General features: G+C 35.6%; 3 protein-coding genes and 1 long non-coding RNA gene across 4 annotated transcripts; 1 reads left to right on the forward strand and 3 right to left on the reverse strand.

Annotated features, from left to right (window-relative positions):
• Window positions 1–161: 161 nt before the first annotated feature.
• LOC104895688 (uncharacterized) lies at window positions 162–3,478 on the reverse strand. Its single transcript, XM_057395667.1, is given in 6 exon segments — window positions 162–1,227; window positions 1,470–1,998; window positions 2,001–2,144; window positions 2,147–2,216; window positions 2,777–3,021; window positions 3,463–3,478. Coding segments are annotated over 6 exon segments (1,389 nt in total). The 3' UTR covers window positions 162–842.
• A 1,430-nt stretch (window positions 3,479–4,908) lies between these two features.
• On the reverse strand, window positions 4,909–7,663 carry LOC104895687 (uncharacterized). Its single transcript, XM_019250177.2, has 3 exons — window positions 7,376–7,663; window positions 6,156–6,910; window positions 4,909–5,449 (listed from the first exon to the last, which is right to left on the reverse strand). The coding sequence occupies exons 1-3, from the start codon at window positions 7,661–7,663 to the stop codon at window positions 4,909–4,911; spliced, it is 1,584 nt and encodes a 527-aa protein (XP_019105722.1).
• On the forward strand, window positions 5,293–8,169 carry LOC125498203 (uncharacterized). The gene is made up of 3 exons (XR_007274996.2): window positions 5,293–5,426; window positions 6,616–6,861; window positions 7,231–8,169. It is a non-coding gene; the product is annotated as an uncharacterized LOC125498203 (long non-coding RNA).
• A 269-nt stretch (window positions 8,170–8,438) lies between these two features.
• LOC104895686 (hypothetical protein) lies at window positions 8,439–11,162 on the reverse strand. The gene is made up of 3 exons (XM_010682257.4): window positions 10,652–11,162; window positions 9,415–10,172; window positions 8,439–9,090 (listed from the first exon to the last, which is right to left on the reverse strand). The coding sequence occupies exons 1-3, from the start codon at window positions 10,937–10,939 to the stop codon at window positions 8,556–8,558; spliced, it is 1,581 nt and encodes a 526-aa protein (XP_010680559.1). The 5' UTR covers window positions 10,940–11,162; the 3' UTR covers window positions 8,439–8,555.
• Between the last annotated feature and the right edge of the window lie 10,858 nt (window positions 11,163–22,020).

Raw genomic sequence — 22,020 nt, forward strand, 5'->3', positions numbered from 1 at the left:
TTATAAAAACAACAAATGACATAATGGTACATTTACATGGTAGTTGGGGCGATTTTAAGTAATTTCAAGGTGATGAATAAAAGTTCAGGTTTGATTAGTACATAACAAAGAGTAAAGAGTAGACAGTCAAATAGTCAATATCAGGTCATAATTAGGCAGCCAGGCAGTGTTGAGTATATAGACAAACAATGAAACAATTGTCCAAATTGTTGACTTTGGATTCATCACTCATCACATATTCACTTATAGAGTACATCTCAACTTACTTGTAAGACAGGGCATCGCCTAAATCACACTTCTTACATGGGGAATAGCCCAAGCATGTGACATGAGTGTAGTATGGAAAATCATAATAAAATAATGTTGTTCCGCTTTCTAACAACAAAATTATTGCACATCGATTTTAGTTAATCTAGTTTTTCAGAAACCCTTTTTTTTCTCTAGGGTTGTATTTTCATGTGACACAAGTGACGTATAGTAAATCTTCTGCGTGTTAACTTGTAAGCAGATGCTTGTTAAATGATCCTTTGTGTGTCTACATTAGACTTGATTGAATCAACTGACTGGCCGACTATATATTGAAGTTGTAGGAGGGCATTAATGAAAACACCAGGGACATGAAACTATTTGAATGCTGGATTGAACTTCATCAAAATCTTTGACTTTCTATGATTAGGAAAGTATATTAATCTTGGACATGTAAGATTCCACATACAAAGCAACTCTTGCACTTCACCTGAAACTCAACCAGGTACCTGTGTTACAAGAAGATTCTTCAGAACTAGGAACTTCATCAATACCATATTCAACTGTCAAAACTGCATCTTCAGAACCTTGTCTATCTATTTCTGCAAACTGAAGTTTACAAGAATGAAACTGTCGGCCTCCGTTAACTGTGCTTTGGAGTCAATTATACCCTCCATTCTTGCTCGTTCTCTGTCTCTAGGATAAGTACAGTAAAGGAAGGAGTATATTAAGCAATAAACTGACATTGTGATTGCAAAATTGATGTTAAGAGCTTTTGCCAGGGCAGTAGCATTTTCTCTGTCAGTTTCGATAACTGCAGACTCTGATGATCCTTCAGGGGTTGGCTTGTAGCCGTAAACATGCTGAGCCAGTACGCCAACAAGGGGTGGAGCAAATGAGTTGAGTATTGACTCAAAGGAACAATCTAGAGTGTAAATGCTCGTTCGATGTTTCTCAGGTACTATATCTGCAAATATTGGACTGATAATTTGATATGAACCATCAGTTATGCATGTTTAAGTTTTCAAGATTTTTTTTACAGGGAAGGGGGGGGGGGGTTCAAGAATTACTTGGTCCCTTTTCTCTTTAACTTAATTTATAATAATCAGCTATGAAATACTTCATGCGTTTCTTTTTAATCAATATAAATATATTCGATTCAGTAAAAATCATGTGAAGAGAATGAGGCCTTAATCAAACTGAAATGGCTAGTTAAAACATACTTGTTTGTGGCTGGAGCATTCCACGATGTGGCGATTTCCATGATCAACAGGACCAAACCATATTTATAAGAACCAGAAGTATCATCTGGTAATCCTAATAATAATATTGCTGCCAGAGGTATTGCAGAGCCAGAACTTATCTGAGATAGAATAATTCTTCTAGTATTAGGCATGGTTTTAGAGAGGATATCTCCCATTTTCCCACCAAATAAACCTCCAACAGAATTACCAATCACATACATGGTTATCAAAACGGCTGTAGTTTCATGGGAGAAGCTAATCAGCTCTAACCTCATGGGTGCAAACGAGGATAGCCCCGACCAAGGAAACGTTCCAGCGACACCCTGAGCTACAATTATCTGAAAAGATGGAATTCGGATAACAGATTTTGCTTCCAATAGTACCTCCTTAAGTTCCGAGTAGAAGGACATATTTGAAGTATTCTCCCTTTTAGCCTTATCTGCAAAGCGGGGATCAGTAGCAAAAACTTGGACTAAAATGCCAACTACGATGCTTATGATCCCAACACATGGAAGGCAACTCTCCATCTTGAAATTTCCATGAAAGTTGATGAGGCTACTAGGATGGAACAAATGCTACCTAGGATGGCGCCCATGTTTCCTGTGAGTTGCAACCATCCAAAGGCCATGCCGCGCATGCTCTCTTCTGTGAGGCTGCAATGAGGGACTGAATCGCGGGTATTACAATGGCTAGACCTACACCATTCAGTGTTCTTGACATAGCCACCTAGTCAACAAGTAAAGCTCAAGTAATTTGTCCAACGACATATCCTCAACAAGAAGTATTTGAAGGAAGATTTTGGCATAATAACCATCTTAATCAAGTCTTGGACAATTGGGTTATGATTCCTCAATTAGGGGTAGAAGTAAATATCCTAAAGAATAAAGATGCACCAAAAGAAGCTGCTTTTTTCAGGTTGAATTCAATTTAGGCCCTGTTTTTTTGGACTTTTCTTCAGTTTAGTGCAATTTAATTCAATTCTGCTCAATTACTCTGTGCATTTTAGTTTCTCTCAGTTTAGTTTAGTTCAGATCAATGCAGGTTCTCTCAATCGAAAAATAGGGCCTTAAACTAGTTTGGACATCCCCATGGTAACCAAGACAGTTTGGATTAGGAATGAACTTGCACCAAATTTGAAAATGATAATCATATTAATATGAGTGAATAGAAAGATATATACAACAGATCAAATGGGGAAAAACCATAAAAGTCAATACTAGCAACAGACCACACAACTTTGACAAATAGTATAAGATAGCCATACTTACAGAAAATTATAAAAGTACCTGGAAGAAGGCAACAAGAAAGGTGGCGGCAGCCCAAAGATAGGCACCGATAGCAATGACAAAGGTTCGGTCATGGCGTGGAGTGTGGGCTGTGGGATCAATATTCCTGCTATATTTGCCAGCACCGGTAGTAATATTTCCGAACTCATTTCTAGCTACAAATTCGTGCTCCCAACTTGACAACGGCGAGGATTGATCCCACGACCTCTTAGAAACAGAAGGAAACTTTAACCACTCGGCTATCTCTCACTCTTAACTATATTATCACAAAGGAAATTATACGTAAATAATGGGTGATTGGTTAGTCATATACTTCATTGATTATGTAATATTCTATTTAATTCAGATCTTTCTACTTAATTATTTTCTTTGTTATAATTCTATTAGTAAATTTTGTTCATTTAAGTTGATTTTATTAGTTGAAACAATTAGCACAGATCTTTTTAAAAAAAATAAAAGAACAATCAGCACAATTCACCATAAGTCTCACGTAGTGTTACCTGCTTAAAGAAAGGAAAAACCATTCACTTACACTTATTAATACAAGAACAATATTTAACACTAATTGTGATATGTCCATTTTTCTTAATTCTTGTGTAAAATGGGAAATATGAATTATATAATGAGATGGAGAGGTAGGATAGTTATATCTTCTCTAATTATATTTGTCTGGAAAAAGAACTCACTGCTTGACTGCTGCATTCATGTGTGGAATAACGACTAGCACTCTAGCAGGTAGCACGTGAAAATGTTCGTTATTGCTAATTGTTTACTCTACAAGTAGATTAGGCTTCACAGTAATCTATTTGCTCAACTATTGTTTAATGCTAATTGTTTAGTCTACAAGTAGATCAGTTTCACAGTAATCTATTTGTTCATTGCTTTCTAAGAAGATAAAAGCTGGAAGCTTGAATAGATCTAGTGATTTGGATAAATTTGACCGACAATGATTGCATCTTTCAAGGCTTTGATATACATATAGATGGAGAAAGCATGAAAGAAAATTTTGTTGTAGTCGTGGTTGTATGTCTCTTATGCACAATACTTTGTACTTGTATGTAATTCAAGATATGGATGTTTGAAGTTCTGTGCTCGTGAACATATGAATTGAAATTGATAGAAGTAAAAGAAACATAGATGAAGTATATGTGTGTCATAATTTGAATGCTTGTCGTGAGTTGCATATACATTTGAAGCTACCTAGTCACGGTATATAAGTAAACTATCATTTTTATTTTTGTGAGATTCAAGTATAAGAGACTCCAGTTGTAGAAGCTACATGTCATCAATTTACTTATCGTATGAATGCATAAGCATATCCTGATATACTTTCTCCATTTTTTTCTATTGTAATAATTGAGTTTTCACGCTTGCCTGTACATAAGTTTATCTATTAGTATCTTGCATTACAATTTAGTAAAAATTATACAAATTTGATAATTTGAAAATATATAGAGAGACAAATCTAACAAGAAACTACCATTTTTCCTTACGTAAGGGTGGTGGACGGGTGAGTGGATGCTAAATAGTGCAAATATCCAATTATTGCAATAAAAAATGAACGGAGGAATTATATAGAAAAATAAACTCAAAAGCTAAACGAGAGAGAGAAAAATATACTATGATTAATCTCAATGACATGTATACACATCTACATACAAAGCATTGCTTGGTTTGGTGATATAGGTTTGTATCCGTGTAATATACGGTTGTAGGATAAAGTCCACTAGCTAGATGAATTTTGGGGGTGGGAAATTGCTTTACCCTTATTTCTTTTTCCAATGCAAATTTGTAGGTGCACATGTCCGTATGGTGAGTAAGGTGCGCACGATGAACATCAAATACTAGGTTATGAACGTAAAGACCAATGCCAATAAACATATAGTAATAGAGGTATACATATGTTCATTTGGCTTGTTAGCTATGTGTTCATTTGACTTGTTATCCATGTACATTTGGCTTGTTAGCCATGTACATGTGCACACGTTATTCACCATACAAACGTGTGTACCATCTACGGATTGATTTTCCAAAGATGTCTGGCATGTGTAGCTGAGACGAGTTGACTTGTGAGAGATTTCAAAGAAATATAAGTTAAAGAATCATGAAATGTATTGATCTAACATCATGTATCACATTGGTTTTCTAGAATCAATAAGAGGTACTCGAGGAGTAACCATGGTCTTCTCATCATATTCGTTGAATTTAAGAACTTCATCACCTCTATCTTCATATTCAATACCTATAAAACTTCTATCTTTAAAACTTGGATAATCTGATTCTGTAAATCTAAGGGGAGAATCTACTTCTCTTGTAGGAAAAGCATGATCCTCCATTAACTGCATCTCTGATTCTATTAAAACTTGCATCTTCGCGCGTTCTCTATCTCTCGGGTATGAGTAATAAAGGAAAGAATAGATCAAGCAGCAAATTGCAAATGGCATACCAATGGCTGTATACAGAGCCTTAGCAAGTGATGCAGCATTTTCTCTGTCTGTTTGAATTGCTGCAACATCTGATGATCCTGCTTCGGCTGGCTTATATCCATAAACATGCTGAGCTAGGATTCCTACTATCGCAGGAGCAAATGACGCTAGTGTAGACTCGAAAGAGCAATCCAATGCATATATGCTTGTTCGATGTTTCTCAGGTACTATTTCTGCAAATATAGGGCTGGCAAATCATAACAGATTAACAGTCAGTTACATGCTCAATAATCATGCATTTGTACAAATGTAAGGCACTATTCTTTTCTAATTCTAAAGCTAACCAGGGGGTAATATTCAATCACTAGCAAAAGACAATTTTCATTAGTAAAAGATCAGTTTAATTACTGAAGTTGTTTCAACATAAACCTAGTAAAATGGTCAGTTGGGATGGTTTCGGGTTAGTAATCAAAATCTCTATGTTTGTAGTGCTTTTTTGGTACCCATGTTGAGTAGAAATGTGGTATTTCATGATCTTCCCTTAACTTTTGTCGGTTTTTCGTAGGATCAATTTTATGTGTTATGTGCACTGTACAGAGTGTACACTATTTTAAGCAGGTGCGTCAGTTTCAATTTCTAGGCTTAAAGTGCATTCTATAGATAGCTTCCAAGATTTCAGTCATTGCTGCTAGTTTTAGTGCATTTAGTTCTGGTAAGTTTCTGTCAATTCTAGAATATATCTAGTATAAATCAGTGCTTTCATCGAAGAAAATACTAGAGCCAGTGAAACTTAGTCATGAAGATGGAGAATAGCAGTTCTTAGTAAAAATTAGTGGTTGCATATGGAGTGTACTTGCTAATACTTTTCAGTTCTCTTTCTTAGCAACCATGATTTATGGGCAATGTGAGTTCAGACAAGAAGAGAAAGTAACTAGATGAGTGAAAGGACATACTTGTTGGTGGCAGCTACATTCCAGTTGATTATGAGTCCCATAATAAAGAAAACTAAACCATGCAAGAAGGCGGAGGAAGGTGCATCAGGTAATCCCAACAATAGTATAGCTGCTAGTGGGACAGCAGAACCAGCACTGATCTGAGACAGAATAATTCTTCCGGAGTTAGACAAATGCCTTGAAAGAATATCACCCATTTTACCTCCAAATAAAGCTCCCATAGAACAAGTAATCGCGAATATAGTTATAAGTAACGCGGTAGTCTTATGAGAGAAGCCGGTAAGCTCCAACCACATAGGTAGAAATGAAAATGCTGACCATGGAAAAGAACCAGACACACCCTGAGCAATAAGTATCTGAAAAGAAGGAACTCTGACAACTGATTTTGCTTCTTGTAAAACCTCCTTCATTTCTAGACAAAAAGACATCTGTGTATCCTCATCTATAATGTTCATTTCAGATTCATTGTCAAAGCGGGGATCATTTGCAAAGAGACCCACCAGAATGCCAACTATGACACTGACTATGCCAACCAAATGGAAAGCAAGCCTCCAACCAGGAATTCCCATGAACGATGTTGAGGCTATTAAGACGGAGCAGAGGTTTCCGAGAATTGAGCCTAGGCCTCCTGTGAGCTGTAACCACCCAAATGCTGTGCCACGGTTGCTGTCGTCAGTGGAGTCTGCGACGAGGGATTGTACTGCAGGTATTACTATAGCAAGTCCAATACCATTCAATGCCCTTGATACTGCAACCTAATGATCATGAAGCAGATTATTCATAACAAAGACGCATCATTGAACTTGTAAGATGCTAATAGAAAACTAATTCCTTAATTCAGCCCATGTCATGTCACTTGAACGGTTATTGATATTTACATCTTCAATTCATTACCTTACACTACCTTGCAGAGAAGCTGAAGTCTTAAGAGTATCTTAGTAATTACTGTTAATTCAGACAGTTTAAGGCACTAACTGATAACTTCAACAAATAATCTTCAAACTTTTCATGGAGTATTTGACAAGTAAGCTGCACTCTTGAAAATCCTGACATATAACTACATCTGAACAAGCAGAAAGAGGCAGTAACAGATGTTTCCAGAAAAGTCAACGTGAGCTAGATCTTCGCAAATGAATCCAGAAGAGGGGCAAGGGAGAGAAACAAAAAAAACTCACAAACTACAACACAAAAGAAAGAAACAGGGAATGCTGATAAGAAACCTGGAAGAAGGTGGAGGAGAAGGCGACGAGGAAAGTGGCAGCAGACCAAAGAAAAGCGCCAAGAGCAATGATATGGGCCCGGTTATGGCGGACAGCAAGGTAAGCGGCAAGTGGATAACATAAGGATTGAACAATGGATCTAAACAGGGTCAATGAGCCAAGCCCAGTAGGGTCTGTATGAAGGGCTGCACCAACCTCTTTGTAAACTCCAGGAAGCAATGACTCATCTGCTCGCTCCATTATTCCTGCTAAGTTTACCAGCACCATTGTTAGTGTCTCTGATCTCATTTTGGTTCTTTTTTCTTCTTTTTGTTTTGTTCTAGTCTTCAAAAATTAGCAAGTTAGGGGAAAGGAGTTGGGGAAGAGAAAACAAAACCAGTGGAGGTGACAGAAATAGGGGGTGATTTGTTTGTTGATGACTTGGACTTTAATGTGTGTTTTAAGGTTTTTTGATTGGTGGGTTGGTTCCCAACATGATATGGGGTCCTCCATACAATTTCCCAAGGAATAATAAAGGGGGATCTTCCAATTTTTACTCATTCTTTCGTAACTAGGTACTGTGATACTCAAGCAAAAAAAGAAAAAAGCGAGTTCATCTCCATGGACTGTGATGAATAAAAAATGTACATCAACTCAAGTAGCAATGGTGTAAATTGTGCTGAAAATGGTAAACAGAACGCTGTGCCAAAATAGTACTTTTTTTCCGTCTAATGACACTACACATTTTATAGAAAGATTGTACTGTGGATGTTAGCTAGCTTAGTTTATAAAGTTATGTTAATATGGTATCCAAAGATTTTTGTCACAACGATCTGCGCTTCTCTGCACATCTAAGAATATGTACATGATGTGGAGCATGCATAGTAGATCTATAATTATACAAACTAATGAAGGAGCCGATACTCAGATAGTAGTGCTTTGTGTAGTTTGCTAAGAAACTCATAACTTGGTGGAAGTTGCATTTACAAATCTCTAAGGCTTATCATGTGAAAATTTATATTCTCAGAGTGCATAAATATACCCTGATAAAAAAATCAACCCAAAACCAAATGAGAGAAAAGTATGAAGAAAAATGTACTATGATTAACCTCAATGACATGTATGTACATTTCTGTGTAATATATATTACATATAAGTTACTTTTGGAAAAAAAAAAGTAAATGTATTGACCTCAAATGAATCACATTGGTTTCTTAGAATCAAACAAAGGTACTTGAGATGGAAGGAGGGTCTTTTCATCATTTTCGTCTAAATCAGGAACTTCATCATCTCTATCATATTCGATACTAATAACAGTTCTATCCTTATAACTTGGATCATCTGATTCTGAAAATCTAAGTGGAGACACTTCTCTTGTAGGAGAAGTGTCATCCTCCATTAACTCTATCTCTGATGCTATCAAAGCTTGCATCTTTGCGCGTTCTCTATCTCTCGGGTATGTGTAATAAAGGAAAGAGTAGATGAAGCAACAGATTGTAAATGGGATACCAATAGCAGTGTACAGTGCCTTGGCAAGTGATGCAGCATTCTCTCTGTCTGTTTCAATTGCTGCAGAGTCTGATGATCCTGCTACAGCTGGCTTATACCCATAGACATGCTGAGCCAGAATTCCAACTACTGGGGGAGCAAATGAGGCTAGTATAGGCTCAAAAGCGCGATCCAATGCATATATGCTTGTTCGGTCCTTCTCAGGTACTATTTCTGCAAATATGGGACTGACAAAGCATGACAGTCAATTACAATCTGCTCAATAGCTGCATTTGAGAAAAATACTACATATTTAGTAACAACAAAGACCTATTTTCTATGGAGTGCCTCTTTGTTTGTTAAAAATCTACACTATATTCTTCTTTCAAAGTAGCCACAGTTATCTATATGGTTTTAGGATTGATTTGATGATGCCCCTACCATTATATAGCAGTTAATAATTTCTCTATTGGAATGTTTTATGTGTTCAAGTGAGAAAAAAATGGGGTTCAAAAATGTGACTTCAGAGTTGAGGTAAGAAAAGAATGGGATAAAATGAGTAAAGAACATACTTGTTTGTGGCAGGTCCATTCCAGCTTATCATGAGTCCCATAATAAAGAAAACTACACCGTGCGAAAAGGCAGAGGAAGGATCATCAGGTAATCCTAACAATAGTATAGCTGCTAGTGGTACACCAGAACCAGCACTTATCTGAGAAAGAATTATTCTTCCAGAATTAGGCAAACGCCGTGAAAGAATATCCCCCATTTTACCTCCAAATAAGCCACCCACAGAAGCAGAAACCACAAAAATGGTCATAAGAAACGCGGTAGTCTTATGAGAGAAACCAATGAGCTCCAACCACATAGGTGCAAATGACAATGCTGACCATGGAAATGAACCAGACACACCCTGAGCAACAAAAATCTGGAAAGATGGAATTCGAATAATCAATTTTGCTGCCTGAAACACCTCCTTTATTTCAATCCAAAAAGACTTGCGCGCATTATTCTCATCATCATTAGCCATTTTAGTTTGATCAGTAAAGCGAGGATCATTGGCAAATAGACGTACTAATATGCCAACTATGACACTGACTATACCAACCAAATGGAAAGCGATCCTCCAACCAGGAACTCCCATGAATGATGTTGAGGCAATTAAGACGGAGCAGAGGCTTCCAAGGATTGAGCCTATGCCTCCTGTGAGCTGTAACCACCCAAATGCTGTGCCACGGTTATGGTCATCAGTGGAATCTGCAACGAGGGATTGTACTGCAGGTATTACAATTGCGAGTCCAATACCATTCAATGCCCTTGATACTGCCACCTAATAATGATCATTCATAACAGATATCCAGCAATTGGTTATGGGAGCTGTCCATGGATAACAAAAGTTTAAGGAATTAGAACTCTGCAACTAACGATTGACACTGTACCGTGTCTACTCATACTGATACTGTTTAATTGGTCTTTAGAAATAAAATTTTTAAAGAAACATCTCTTATCATCATTTCCACAAAAGGTACAAACAATTGTAATAAATTGAGCAAAAACTCAGGGTAGCCTATTATTTAGAAATTGAAGGATTCTCAACCTGATGTACACATAGATGTACACATACTAATGTAACAGTAATAGCTGAAATATTATTGGATAATTAGTATTACTATCTTTACATAATCATACAGATGAATAATAGTAATACATGTAAAGTTTGGAGAAAAGTCAACGTGATCTAGATCTAAGCAAATGAATCAAAACAAGAGATGAAGAAAAAGAAAACAAAGTAAAGGTTAAAAAATGGACCTGTAAGAAGGTGGAGGAAAAGGCAACGAGGAAAGTGGCGGCGGCCCAAAGAAAAGCGCCGAGAGCAATAACATGAGCTCGATTATGGTGGATAGCAAGATAAGCAGCAAGTGGATAACAAGAGGATTGAACAATGGACCTGAAAAGAGTCAATGAGCCTAACCCAGTTGGGTCTGTGTGAAGTGCTTCACCAACTTCTTTGTAAACTCCAGGTAACAATGATTCATCTGCTCTTTCCATTATTCCTGCTAAGTTTACCAGCACCAGTGTTAATGTCTCTGATTTCATGTTCTTGTTGTTGTTGTTGTCCTAAACTAAGATACTGATATAGATGTAAATGTAATGGTGTTGTAAACTTGTAAGTTTGCGGTGGAGAGAAAAAGAACAAAGAGGCAGAGGACTAAAGTTGTTAATACAAGTATTCATTTGTTCACTTATAGACTTCATTAGGTAAATTTGTTTGATTGTTTGTAATGGAAGTATGAAGAGGGTCGCATATAATTTGTTTGAATTTTAGTTGCCTAGTTGGTGGATGCATTCCAAATTTCCAATCAGATATCCCGGTTAACAGACAATATGTCACAAAAATATGGGCCTTGATTTGTTTCTTAATATAATTCAAAATTTCAGAATATGGGCTTTCGTATTTAATACTACCTCCGTTCTTTTTTAGTTGCAACGTTTGACAAATTGCACTATTCATGTTCTCTTATTTGACCACATTTATTGATTTATATGTTAAACAAAATATAGTCATGTGGGGTCTTGTTTGATTCGTTTCGATGTAAGCTTTCATAATATCAAATTTTTATAATTTTTACTTACGTACAATTAGAGATAAAACGATTTGAAATTGTACATTGGTAAGCGTGAAAGTCAAAATGTTGCAACTAAATAAAAACAGAGGTAGTAGTACAATACAGCCGTACAGGACATGAAATGAGTCAAGCTTTTCTTTTTTTTCAGGAAAAAGGGTTCGAACTGGGTTGATACTACTTTCTTTTTTTTATCTTTCTTATTTGAAATCTTGAAATTATTCATACTTATAGAAAATTTTCAGTTTTTCTCAATCAATAAGAAAGACATGTAGTGTGGGGTCTTGTTTGATTCGTCTTTATTAAAATTCAATTGTTATAATTTTTACTAATATATAATGAACGGTTTTTTCACCATATACTCCTGACAATTTTTTTTTTGCACTATATACCCTTTTAACTTTTGAAACTCACCATATACCTCAGACCTTTCAAAAAATACATCGACTTACTCTTTTGACTAACGGTGTTAGACTTCCGTTATTCATTAACCCCTAATCTCCCTCTAACCATAATTAATTAACTTAAATCTACCCCTAATCCTAATCTAATACACTAATCCTAACCCTAACCACCTCTCCCCCACCCTTTACCCCATCAACCCCTCACCACCGCTGACCCTCACCACTAGGGATGGCAATGGGTCATAGACCCGACCCAGACCCGCTAGGACCCGACCCATTTATAAGGGTCTGGGTCCAGAAATTTTAGACCCAATGGGTCCGGGTCGGGTCTGGGTCCCGAAGAGCATGGGTCGGGTCTGGGTCCGGGTCCACATATGCTAGACCCAGACCCGCCCCGCGGACCCATTTACACATTAGAAATTTTTTTTTTACCTAAACTCTAAAATTTTATGAGTTGTGATTTTGTGAACTCATTAGTGTTGTAACTCCACTAAGACATGTAACTTTATAAGTTGTAACATTTTAATATATTATGAATTAATTCTTAAAATTTTATTTAGAGAATGCTTTAACCATGGATACAAGAACCTATATATATTAGGGCGAAATTTTTTAATTACATATATTAAAAAATGTGATGAAAACTTAAAACTAAAAAAGACCCATTAGGACCCAGTAAGGACTCATGGACCCGCTAGACCCAGTGGGTCTGGGTCTGAAAAATCTAGACCCAACGGGTCTGGGTCTGTGAAAATGAACGGGTCTGAGTCTGGGTCTAGGTGGACCCGACCCAGACCCGCCCCATTGCCATCCCTACTCACCAACGCCCCCCTTCCCCACTTCCTCGCTGACCCCCTCCCCTTCTCCACTCCCTCGTAGCCCCGCTGACTCCACTCCCCTTCCCCACCTATAGTCGTGTTTTGAAAAAATCTAGGTTCTTCCCACCAGGTTGTTTCCCTCCATATTATGTTTCCAAAAATCTGGGCTGAATGGGTTTCGAAAAATTTGGGTTGAATGGGTTTCTTCGAAAAATCTAGGTTGTTGGGTTTTGCGAATCGGTGAAAGGGGAGTTGAGGGGGGATACGACGGGGGAAAGGGATGGAGGTTGCGCGACGACGGAGGAAGGGAAGAGGCGATTCAGCAAGGGAAGTGAAAGGGGAGGCGGGCTGCGGTGAGGGTGGAGGGGGGTGTTAGGAGGGAAAGGGGGGAGGGGGTTGGGGAGGGATGTTAGGTGTTAGGGTTAGGGTATTAGGGTTAGGGTTAGAATTCGGAGGTAGATTTAGGTTAGTTAATTAGGATTAGAGGGGGATTAGGGGTTAATGACTAACGGAGTTTAACGCCATTAGTCATTTTAACGTTGTTAGTCATTAAGGGTAAGTGGATGTGTTTTTTCAAAAGTGATGATATATGGTGAACTTCAAAAGTTGAAAAGGTATATGATGTAAAAAAAATTGTAAGGGATATATGATGAATAAACTGTATAATGAAAGATACTTAAATTTAAAGACGTGCATCAAGATACGCACACTAAAAAGTGAGAATGATAAAAAAAAAACAAAAAAAAAAAACAAAGGGTCTACTTAGTAGACTATGTACTGAATCTGTCTTAATCACATATTTTCTGAATGTACTAAAAGCCTTTGCCAAGACACTGTATATGTAAAAAAAATGTTTAAGAGCAAAGTGTACTTAATAGTGATTATTATTAGTTTCGTTCTCTGCCTTTTTATATTAATCTTCATTTATCATGTATTCATAGGTTCAAGCTAATTAGATGATTAATAATAATATATTATATCGTGAATGATAGTATCGTTTGTATATAAGATCACAACTCTAATTCCCGACCACAAGAAAACAGGCAGAGTGGCAGGGGCAATGGTATTAGACGTTATTGTGTGAAATAAGTAAATTGATCCAGTTGAGGCATAAGAACATTTTGATTTTGAATTCTTCCCTCCAGACAGCTGAACTCCGTCAAGCCTCTAGAAATGGTGGTTAAAGTCTGTATAGGTGGTTGGTTGTTGACCAACAACGCATGGGACAGTCATTGTTTGAGCCGTTTTTTCAAGAAACACTGGTTACAACGAAACATCCTTCACTACACACTTTCTACCTGTCTCTCTTATCGGCTGCGTGCTATCGTCAACAATAAATCCCGACGTTGGTTACCAGCCGACAAAACTGAGCTCTTCCCAGTGATTGGTAATAGTCAAGCAAGGGAAGAAATCCGTAGTTCTATTTCGGCACTCAAGTTCTAGCGCTCCTAGAAAGAGGTAGGTTCTCAAAGGGAAGGCTAACTCAGAAGAAGGAGAAATAGCTGCTCTCGAAATAGGTCGGTAGGTATAAGATCACAACTCTAATTTTAAAAAATGTTAATTGAATAGATAAATACTTCCTCCTTATTTTTTTTGTTTGCCAACTTACAATCTTGACATTGTTTACAATTAGTCTGCCAAATCCTTCTCAATATCTAAGCAAAAATATATTCATATGAGATATGTTTGATTCATCTCATTAAATACTTTATTAATATTTAACCATTATATTTTATAGTAATATATAATGAAGAATATATAATGTTAATGAAGTATATTGATAAACACACATTTAAAACAGACAAACTAAGAAATTATAGGAGTACATTTTTATGATGAGAGAAAGGAGAGGGAGGACTGAGGAGGACTAGAATTTGATCCAAAAAGAAAGCAAAATTTAACATGTAAAATAGGTAGTAAATCATGTGGGATAATATGAAATGTAAATCCAAAAAATTATACTTTGTTAGAGATTAATAGAACATCAAATTAATATAAACATTTTTTTTTGATATTTCGTGAGTTATATCTCAGAATAATAAAGGGGAAAAAATTCAATGTAATCATCATTCGTTAGCATTTCCTCGCAAACATGGTCGATATAAATTAGAGGTGATCATGGATCGGATCGGGTTTTTGGGCCCAAAATCCGCTATTTCGGGAGAAAGGACGTGCATTTCGACCAAAATCGGGTCGGGCCAAAATATAGATGGAAAAATCATTTTTTACTTGCCCAAAACACGTCCCAAGCCAAAAAAAATGAACTGGACCTGACTGTGGAACAAAAAATTCTGCCCAAACCTATCCAAAATTCAGGCCGAACCGGGCCCGCGGGCTGGGTTAATTGATCAACTCTAATATAAATCTCTATTCTATATGGGAAGAGGGGTAGGACACCAAAATATTAGGAATCCCATTTTACCCTCATTACATCTCTATTCTAACTGCTTACTTTAATTTAAAAATAAAAGGGAAACTTCCTAATTAATTTAAAAAATAAAAAAAAATTACAAAAAGAAAACCATCAACAATTCAAATATCTCTAATCTATTAAATATAATTAACCATTAATTTAATTTTCTACATTCCTAAAAAAAAATTCTATATATTTTCGCACGCATCGCGTGCATATAAAAACTAGTATATAATACTACAAGAGAGTAGTTGCTCTTGGCCCAATTATTTTAGTTGACGTCACTTTGTTCTAGATGACGAGAGACCATAAGTCCATTTTGACATTTTGTACAGAGAGAGTAGTTGCTCCTGGCCCAATTATGTCGCCTAATTATGGCCTTATGGGCCATCTACATAAACATCATCCGTGTCTTCAAAAAATTCAAACATCTACCGTAATAATTTTTTTAAAAGAGAAAGCAAGCTAGTATTAATTCAAGATATATTGTCTATAAGTGCATAAGGTGTCATTTATGATAGGGAGTGGTTTTCCCAAATTTGTTCAGAATCAAAAGGTATTAATTTAGTTAAATGATGAGCTTGTTTACAACTCGTTTAACATGAGACCAAACAAGAGAAGAGAAGAGAAGGAAGTACAAGAGGCTAAAATATCATGGAGGATAATATCAAGACCCGAAAGGAAGATGACACATCTACAATATTCCAATTATATAGTTTTAATGAGTAATATTCTATCAGTAGTTTTATCTAAAAACTTAGAATTATTTCCTTCAAAAAAAAAAAAAAAAAACTTAGAATTATGGTAAATTTTTTAATAAAGAAATACTCTCTCTGCTTCTTTTAAGTACAACACTTTGACTTTTGCACTATATGCATGCACGCCTCACTTTGATCGTATTTCTTACTAATATATATAAGAACAAAAATGACCATAAAAATGTTTTGAATTTGTTTCAATGAATATTTTTATAATATCAACTTTTTACAAATACATAATTAGTCATATTAACTATCAAAGTTGTACATTGGCAAGCGTGAAACCAAAATATTGCACTTATTTAAAAAAGAAGATTAGTATATTATTTTTACAACAAAATTTAACTTATCTGTTTCACGGGCAAAATCTACTTGTTACTTTAAAAGGGCACTTTTTGGAAAATATTAGACAAGGTCTTACTGAAACTGACCCAACTTGAACGAACTAATTCGAAAATAATAGCCTGTATTAATATTGATCGATTTCTACAAACTTTTTAGTTATCATTTATGTGAATATGACCTAATTAAAACTGATATTCTATTTTTTTTTCTTTTAATTTACACATTTTGTATAAATCAAATGGAGATCATATATAGTTAAAAATTGAAATTGGTAAGTGTAAAAGCAAACAGTATAGATTAGAAACAAATAGATATATGGTACAAAATAAATTGAAATAATACCAAATGACATTAAGACTTAAATCAAATCAATGAGAGTATAATTTGATCCAGATTGGCCCGTTTGAGACGTATAGCTCACTTCTACTTGTACATAGCCCGTAGTGAAAACGTGATAGAGACATCACTCTTGAGATTTTGTAAATAAATAGATGTAAGAATAAGGTCTCCTATACTTTTTTTTTTTTTCGTGTTTACATGTCAAAAATTAGTTAAGGTTTAGATTATACTGTTGAAACTTTTTTTATAATATAATATTTATTTGTAGGAACACGAATACAAACTTGATTTCTCGAACTATTTTTTTATCCATATGAGCCACGAAGGCAATACAAAGTACAAAGAAGGGGAGTGGAATTCGAACCTGTAACCTAACGTCCACATCACCTCAATCTTAACTACTAAGGCTATGTTCAGTTCACCTTATTTTTGCTTATTTCAAATCTAATCAGATCATATCAGATCAGATCAGAAAAAATAAGTTTAGATCAGATCAGTTCAGATCATACTTATATTTAAAAATCATTATATCTTTCATTACATATTAGTAAAAATTATAATAATTGAATATTAATAAAGTACTCATTGAGACGAATCAAACAAGACCCCACATGACTATATTTTTTCTTATATATTGAGCAAAATCTAAAAGATAAGATCTTATAATCAGAAAAAATAAGTTCAGATCAGATCAGATCAGAAAAAATAAGTTCAGATCAGATCAGATAAGTTCAGATCAGAAAATTTCAGGTGAACTAAACATAGCCTAAGTCAAGACATCCTTGGTTGATGTCTCGAACTGTTAATTACCATAGGATATGGTTGTGTTGAGGTACACAAAGATGTCTTAATCATGAATGAACACGGTCCATTAAAGAGACAGCTTAAGAGAAAAAATCCCAATATTGCTTAGAGTAAGGACGGCGTAGTGGCAGGCAATGTTGGTTCAGGAAATCAACCTCTGACCCACCATGCCACCATGCTATATATGGATTTAATGTGGTGTTGAGTTCATTATGTATTTGGTCAGGCCTAGTTTTCGGACCAGAATATTTTTGCTCAAATCCAGAAATGGAACAGTGCTAGTTTGGAATTATTTTAGTTTTAGTTTTAGTTTATTTTAGCTAGCCTATCAGGTAAAATTTAAATTTTGCATTTCGCACGTAAAAATAACGCCTAAAGCTCGGAAAAATTAGAGCCAGAATAATCTAAACAAACTCAAATTTTTTTAGAGCATGTCGGGCAGGGCACAAGTTGATCAATTTTCAATTATGTATTTCCTACATTAATGTAGAGAATAGAATGAAGAGGATGATTTGGTATATGTTTAATATATTTCTTAGTCAAAAGTAATAATTTGTATACTTGAATCACTAATATAAATAACATAGATTATTATAACGAGATCTTGTTAGATTCGTTTCAACGTGTGTTTTTATAGTATATCGTACTACTACATAATTAAATATATCTATTGATAATAAAAAATGTGTGTTGGTTGTCTTAGCAAAGCAAATTGTATGTAGAAAGAACACAGTAGTATTTCTCCGCCTGTCCTTTTTGAAGTTGCTCCTTTTGATTGATTGTTTAGTATTCTATGGTTGAGAATTTGAATATATGCATCCAGCTTCTCTGTGATGAACAATGATGCCATTCGTTTCAACTTTCAAGCAAGTGAAACTTGTGCCAGCCTTTTGATGCGGATTATAGATGCCAAAAGGTAAAATAAAATAAAGGCTTTTCCTCTTGTTATAATGTTATTGTTACATTACAACTTACAACTTACAAGGGTGGGAATTGGGATAAACATAATTGCACTTTTGCCAGTTAGACATATTGTTCCAGCTTTTCACAGATAACAAAAATGCACAAACCATCTCCCTAAAAACCAAAGGGAAAAAGGGGGTGTTTGTGTTTTCCAATCTAAGTTGAGTTTTTGAGTAGAGTGATGGAAATAGCATATAAGCCATCATTGCTACCAACATAGCATGGGCCGTTCCTCCCAAGTACTAGGCTACCCTCTTAGAGGCTGAAAAAGCCTAAACAACTAATCAGCTAGACAAATTAGTTTACTCGGCTAACCGCGAACAAAATAACATACTTGTTATTCTTCTGAAAGTGAGGGATAGCTTAGTGGTTAGAGTTTTCCTCCCGATTTCAGGAGATCCTGAGATCAGTTCTCACCCTTAGCCAGTTGGGATCCTCTTTATTCCCCAACTTATCAAGATTTCTCTTTATTTACCTTATTAAAAAAAAATGAATAACATACTTATCTTTATGGAGCTTAATTAATAACAAAGTTCTACATACAAAAGCTATGGGGATTATAATTTATAGGTGTTTTAGTCTAATAATAGTCAAATGGCCTAATTCTTCCAAACTAAATGATGATTTAATACTAAAAAAATCTTTCACCAAATACCTATCTAGTTTATAAAATTCATCCAATATACTTAAATTTTTTTTATAAATTCACATGCCATGATCACTAACAATCATCAAAATATATTAAAAGGAATGCATCATTATTTCTTTGAACCCAATCTCACTAATCCCTTCTTCCCACACTTTCATGCCCTCGGCCTTCACATTCAACCTAGCCGAAGCATCTGATCAACCTCATGACCGTCATATTCTCACTAGTCACTACATCAGAAAGTGTCGAGTCAAGAGTTATGTGTTGGCCGGTTAGAAAGAACTGAAGAAGAAAGAGATCAGTCCGTAACTGAGGTCTGGCGTTTTATTAATAGAGGTTGATGACTATTAGTTCTAGAGTTACTCTATGTAATCTTTCAAAAATACTTAGGCCCTTTCTTTTAAACTACTTGAAACACAACTAATCTAAACTAAATTAAACTAATAATAATAATAATAATAATAATAATAATAATAATAATAATAATAATAATAATAATAATAATAATAATGATAATTATAATAATAAAAATAACAATTAATAAAAATAACAATAACAATTAAAATATTAACAATAATAATATCAATAATAATAATAATAATAATAATAATAATAATAATAATAATAATAACAATAACAATAATAATAGTAATAATAATAATAATGATAATGATGATGATGATATACGATGATGATGATGATGATATATGATGATGATGATAATAATGAAGATAACAATAACAATAATAATTGAACTACTGAGCTGAACTGAAAATAAGTTCAAAAAAACAAAGCCTTAGGCACACCTTAAACATTTATGAAATCACCATGTATCTGATACTTCTTTTGTTTTTTTAGTTCTACCAGTTGTTCTTTACACATTTGTCACACAATTTGAATAACTATATATCTTAAATTATGTATGTATAAGTAAAAATTATAAAAAGCTCATATATAGTTTAAAATATATATTGAGACGAATCCAACATATCTCACATAATTATGTGTTTTCTTGTGTATAATAATATAAAATAGTTCTAGAATTTTAACGGTATCAAAATGACAGGAAAAAATAACAAAGGATGTATGGTAGAAAATTTAAATAAATTATTGAGACTGGTGAAAAATCCCATAGAAAATTTGAACCTCATAGGGTATGGATACTTAATGAATACTTTGATGAAGACAACAATCAAATCACTAGGCTAGTCATCTGTTTTTGTTATCATAAAAAGAGAGACAAATAATTGAGAGGTGGTGAAAATCCAAGAATGATGATTAGTAAGGAGGGAAAGGAGTGGAAAAAAGAATAATGTACTATCCGTTTTACTATTACTGCACTATTTTACATTGTTTCAATTTTGGAAGTCTGTTGGGCATTGAGTACAATTTTGTTTCTTTTCCTCTGTAGCTATAATCAATACCCAATTTTTAAATTAAAGTTGCCGGGAAGATCTGTAATTGGGATAGAAAAAGATTATGATTTTCCAATCTATTTCCTCCATTTTTTATTATTTGCATCAATTATTTTTGCACAAGAATTAAGGTTGATCTTGTTGTTATGGAAAATTATCAAGAATCCTAGTAACATGTGGGTTGATCTTGTTACCAAGAAATATTTGAAGAATTCTTGTTTGCTTGATTATATCCCTTCTGTTAATTGCTCTTGGCAGTGGAAAAAATTAATGTCTACTAGGGAGATTTTCATAAGAGGACTTAGATGGATTGTCAATTCAGGTGATTTCATTAATTTTTGGGATGGTAATTGGGTGTTTTCTTACCTACCTCGTCTATTTGCTCCTCGATTATGGGTATGGGTAATATTAAGGTTAGTAGGGCTTTATGTTTAGACAATGGAATAAAGATCTTTTGGATGTTTTGGTCCCCTTGGAGGTTAAGAATGCCATTTTGGGAATTTTTCTGCCTTCTATTAGGGGTGATGATGTTTTAGTCTGGGGTTTGAATCCGGATGGAGAATATTCGGTGAGGTCTGGTTCTCTATTACTTCAGGGTGCTAGTTGATCCCCCGCTTCCGATCTCTTTTTCTTGGATCTGGAATATGTCAGTCCCTCCTAAAATTTAAAATTTCCTATCGAAAGCTTGCCAGGATTGCTTACCTACTAAGTTCGTCTGGAAAAAAAGTCATGTTTTTATGTCTAAAGAGTGTTGTTTCTGTAATTTCCACTCAGAAGATTCGAACCATCTTTTATTCAATTCTCCATTCATCTTAGATGTTTTTCAGGCTATGAATGATTTGTTTGGTTGGAGGTTGTTGCCGGTTCTGCCTTTCTCGGATGATGTGGTTGGCAATCTTAATCTGGCTCGTTCTACCTAGACTTGGACATGGGCCGGGCTGGGCCTAGGGAGATGGCGGGCATGAGTGGCGGGCTTGAAAATTCCAAATTTTATCCACGGGCCGGGCTCGTGCCTCATGCGGGCCTGACCCATATTTTATGTTGTTTTTTTGCATCATTGTCATTTTTAGGCTAAAAAACAAAGGAAAGGAGCGTTCGGCCCGTGGGCTGGCCCACGCGGGCTCGTGTCGGTGCGGGCCTGAAATAAAATTTCTTGACCGCGACAGGCCCGCAGCCCACGTAGCGGACAACGGGCCGGCCGGGCCCAAATCGGGTTGGACCAGATCGGGCTGCGTGCTGGCCCAGCCCATGCCCACCTCTACTTTTACCTCTTCTGAGTTTGAGTTTGGTACTTTTGCTATGGTGTGGTGGTTTGAGTGGTTTCATCGCAATAATGTCATTTTCAACTTGGTGTCTTCTTTGGTGGTGAGGATGGCGTTCTCGATTGCTAATTTTGCTTAATTTTGGGTGGCATCGTGTGGTAATGATGATGATTATCCTTTGGTGGTGGTGGTGGGGGGGGGGGGGTTCGAGGTCTTTGCCGAAGTAGGATCTGTTGGTGGCTTGGTCCCCTCCCGTTGAAGGAAGGTTCAAGCTGAATTTTGATGGTTCGAAGCTTCATGATGGGAAAGCTTCGTTTGGGTTTGTTATTAGGGATCATTTAGGTGGGCTTCGTCTTGTTGGAGCTATGGTTATTTCGTCGGATT

The sequence above is a fragment of the Beta vulgaris genome, chromosome 6, assembly GCF_026745355.1.
Source record: "Beta vulgaris subsp. vulgaris cultivar EL10 chromosome 6, EL10.2, whole genome shotgun sequence".
NCBI lineage: Eukaryota > Viridiplantae > Streptophyta > Magnoliopsida > Caryophyllales > Amaranthaceae > Beta > Beta vulgaris.

What these genes read in the sequence shown, in the direction of transcription:
- LOC104895686 (XM_010682257.4), bottom strand. Translation starts at nt 10,939, where the DNA reads ATGAAATCAGAGACATTAACACTGGTGCTGGTAAACTTAGCAGGAATA. An exon ending in TTTCCTCCACCTTCTTACAG is followed by an intron (nt 10,173 to 10,651) that starts GTCCATTTTTTA and finishes GATCATTATTAG; the next exon opens with GTGGCAGTATCAAGGGCATT. An exon ending in AATGGACCTGCCACAAACAA is followed by an intron (nt 9,091 to 9,414) that starts GTATGTTCTTTA and finishes ATGCTTTGTCAG; the next exon opens with TCCCATATTTGCAGAAATAG.
- LOC104895687 (XM_019250177.2), bottom strand. Translation starts at nt 7,663, where the DNA reads ATGAGATCAGAGACACTAACAATGGTGCTGGTAAACTTAGCAGGAATA. An exon ending in TCTCCTCCACCTTCTTCCAG is followed by an intron (nt 6,911 to 7,375) that starts GTTTCTTATCAG and finishes CATGATCATTAG; the next exon opens with GTTGCAGTATCAAGGGCATT. An exon ending in AATGTAGCTGCCACCAACAA is followed by an intron (nt 5,450 to 6,155) that starts GTATGTCCTTTC and finishes ATGATTTGCCAG; the next exon opens with CCCTATATTTGCAGAAATAG.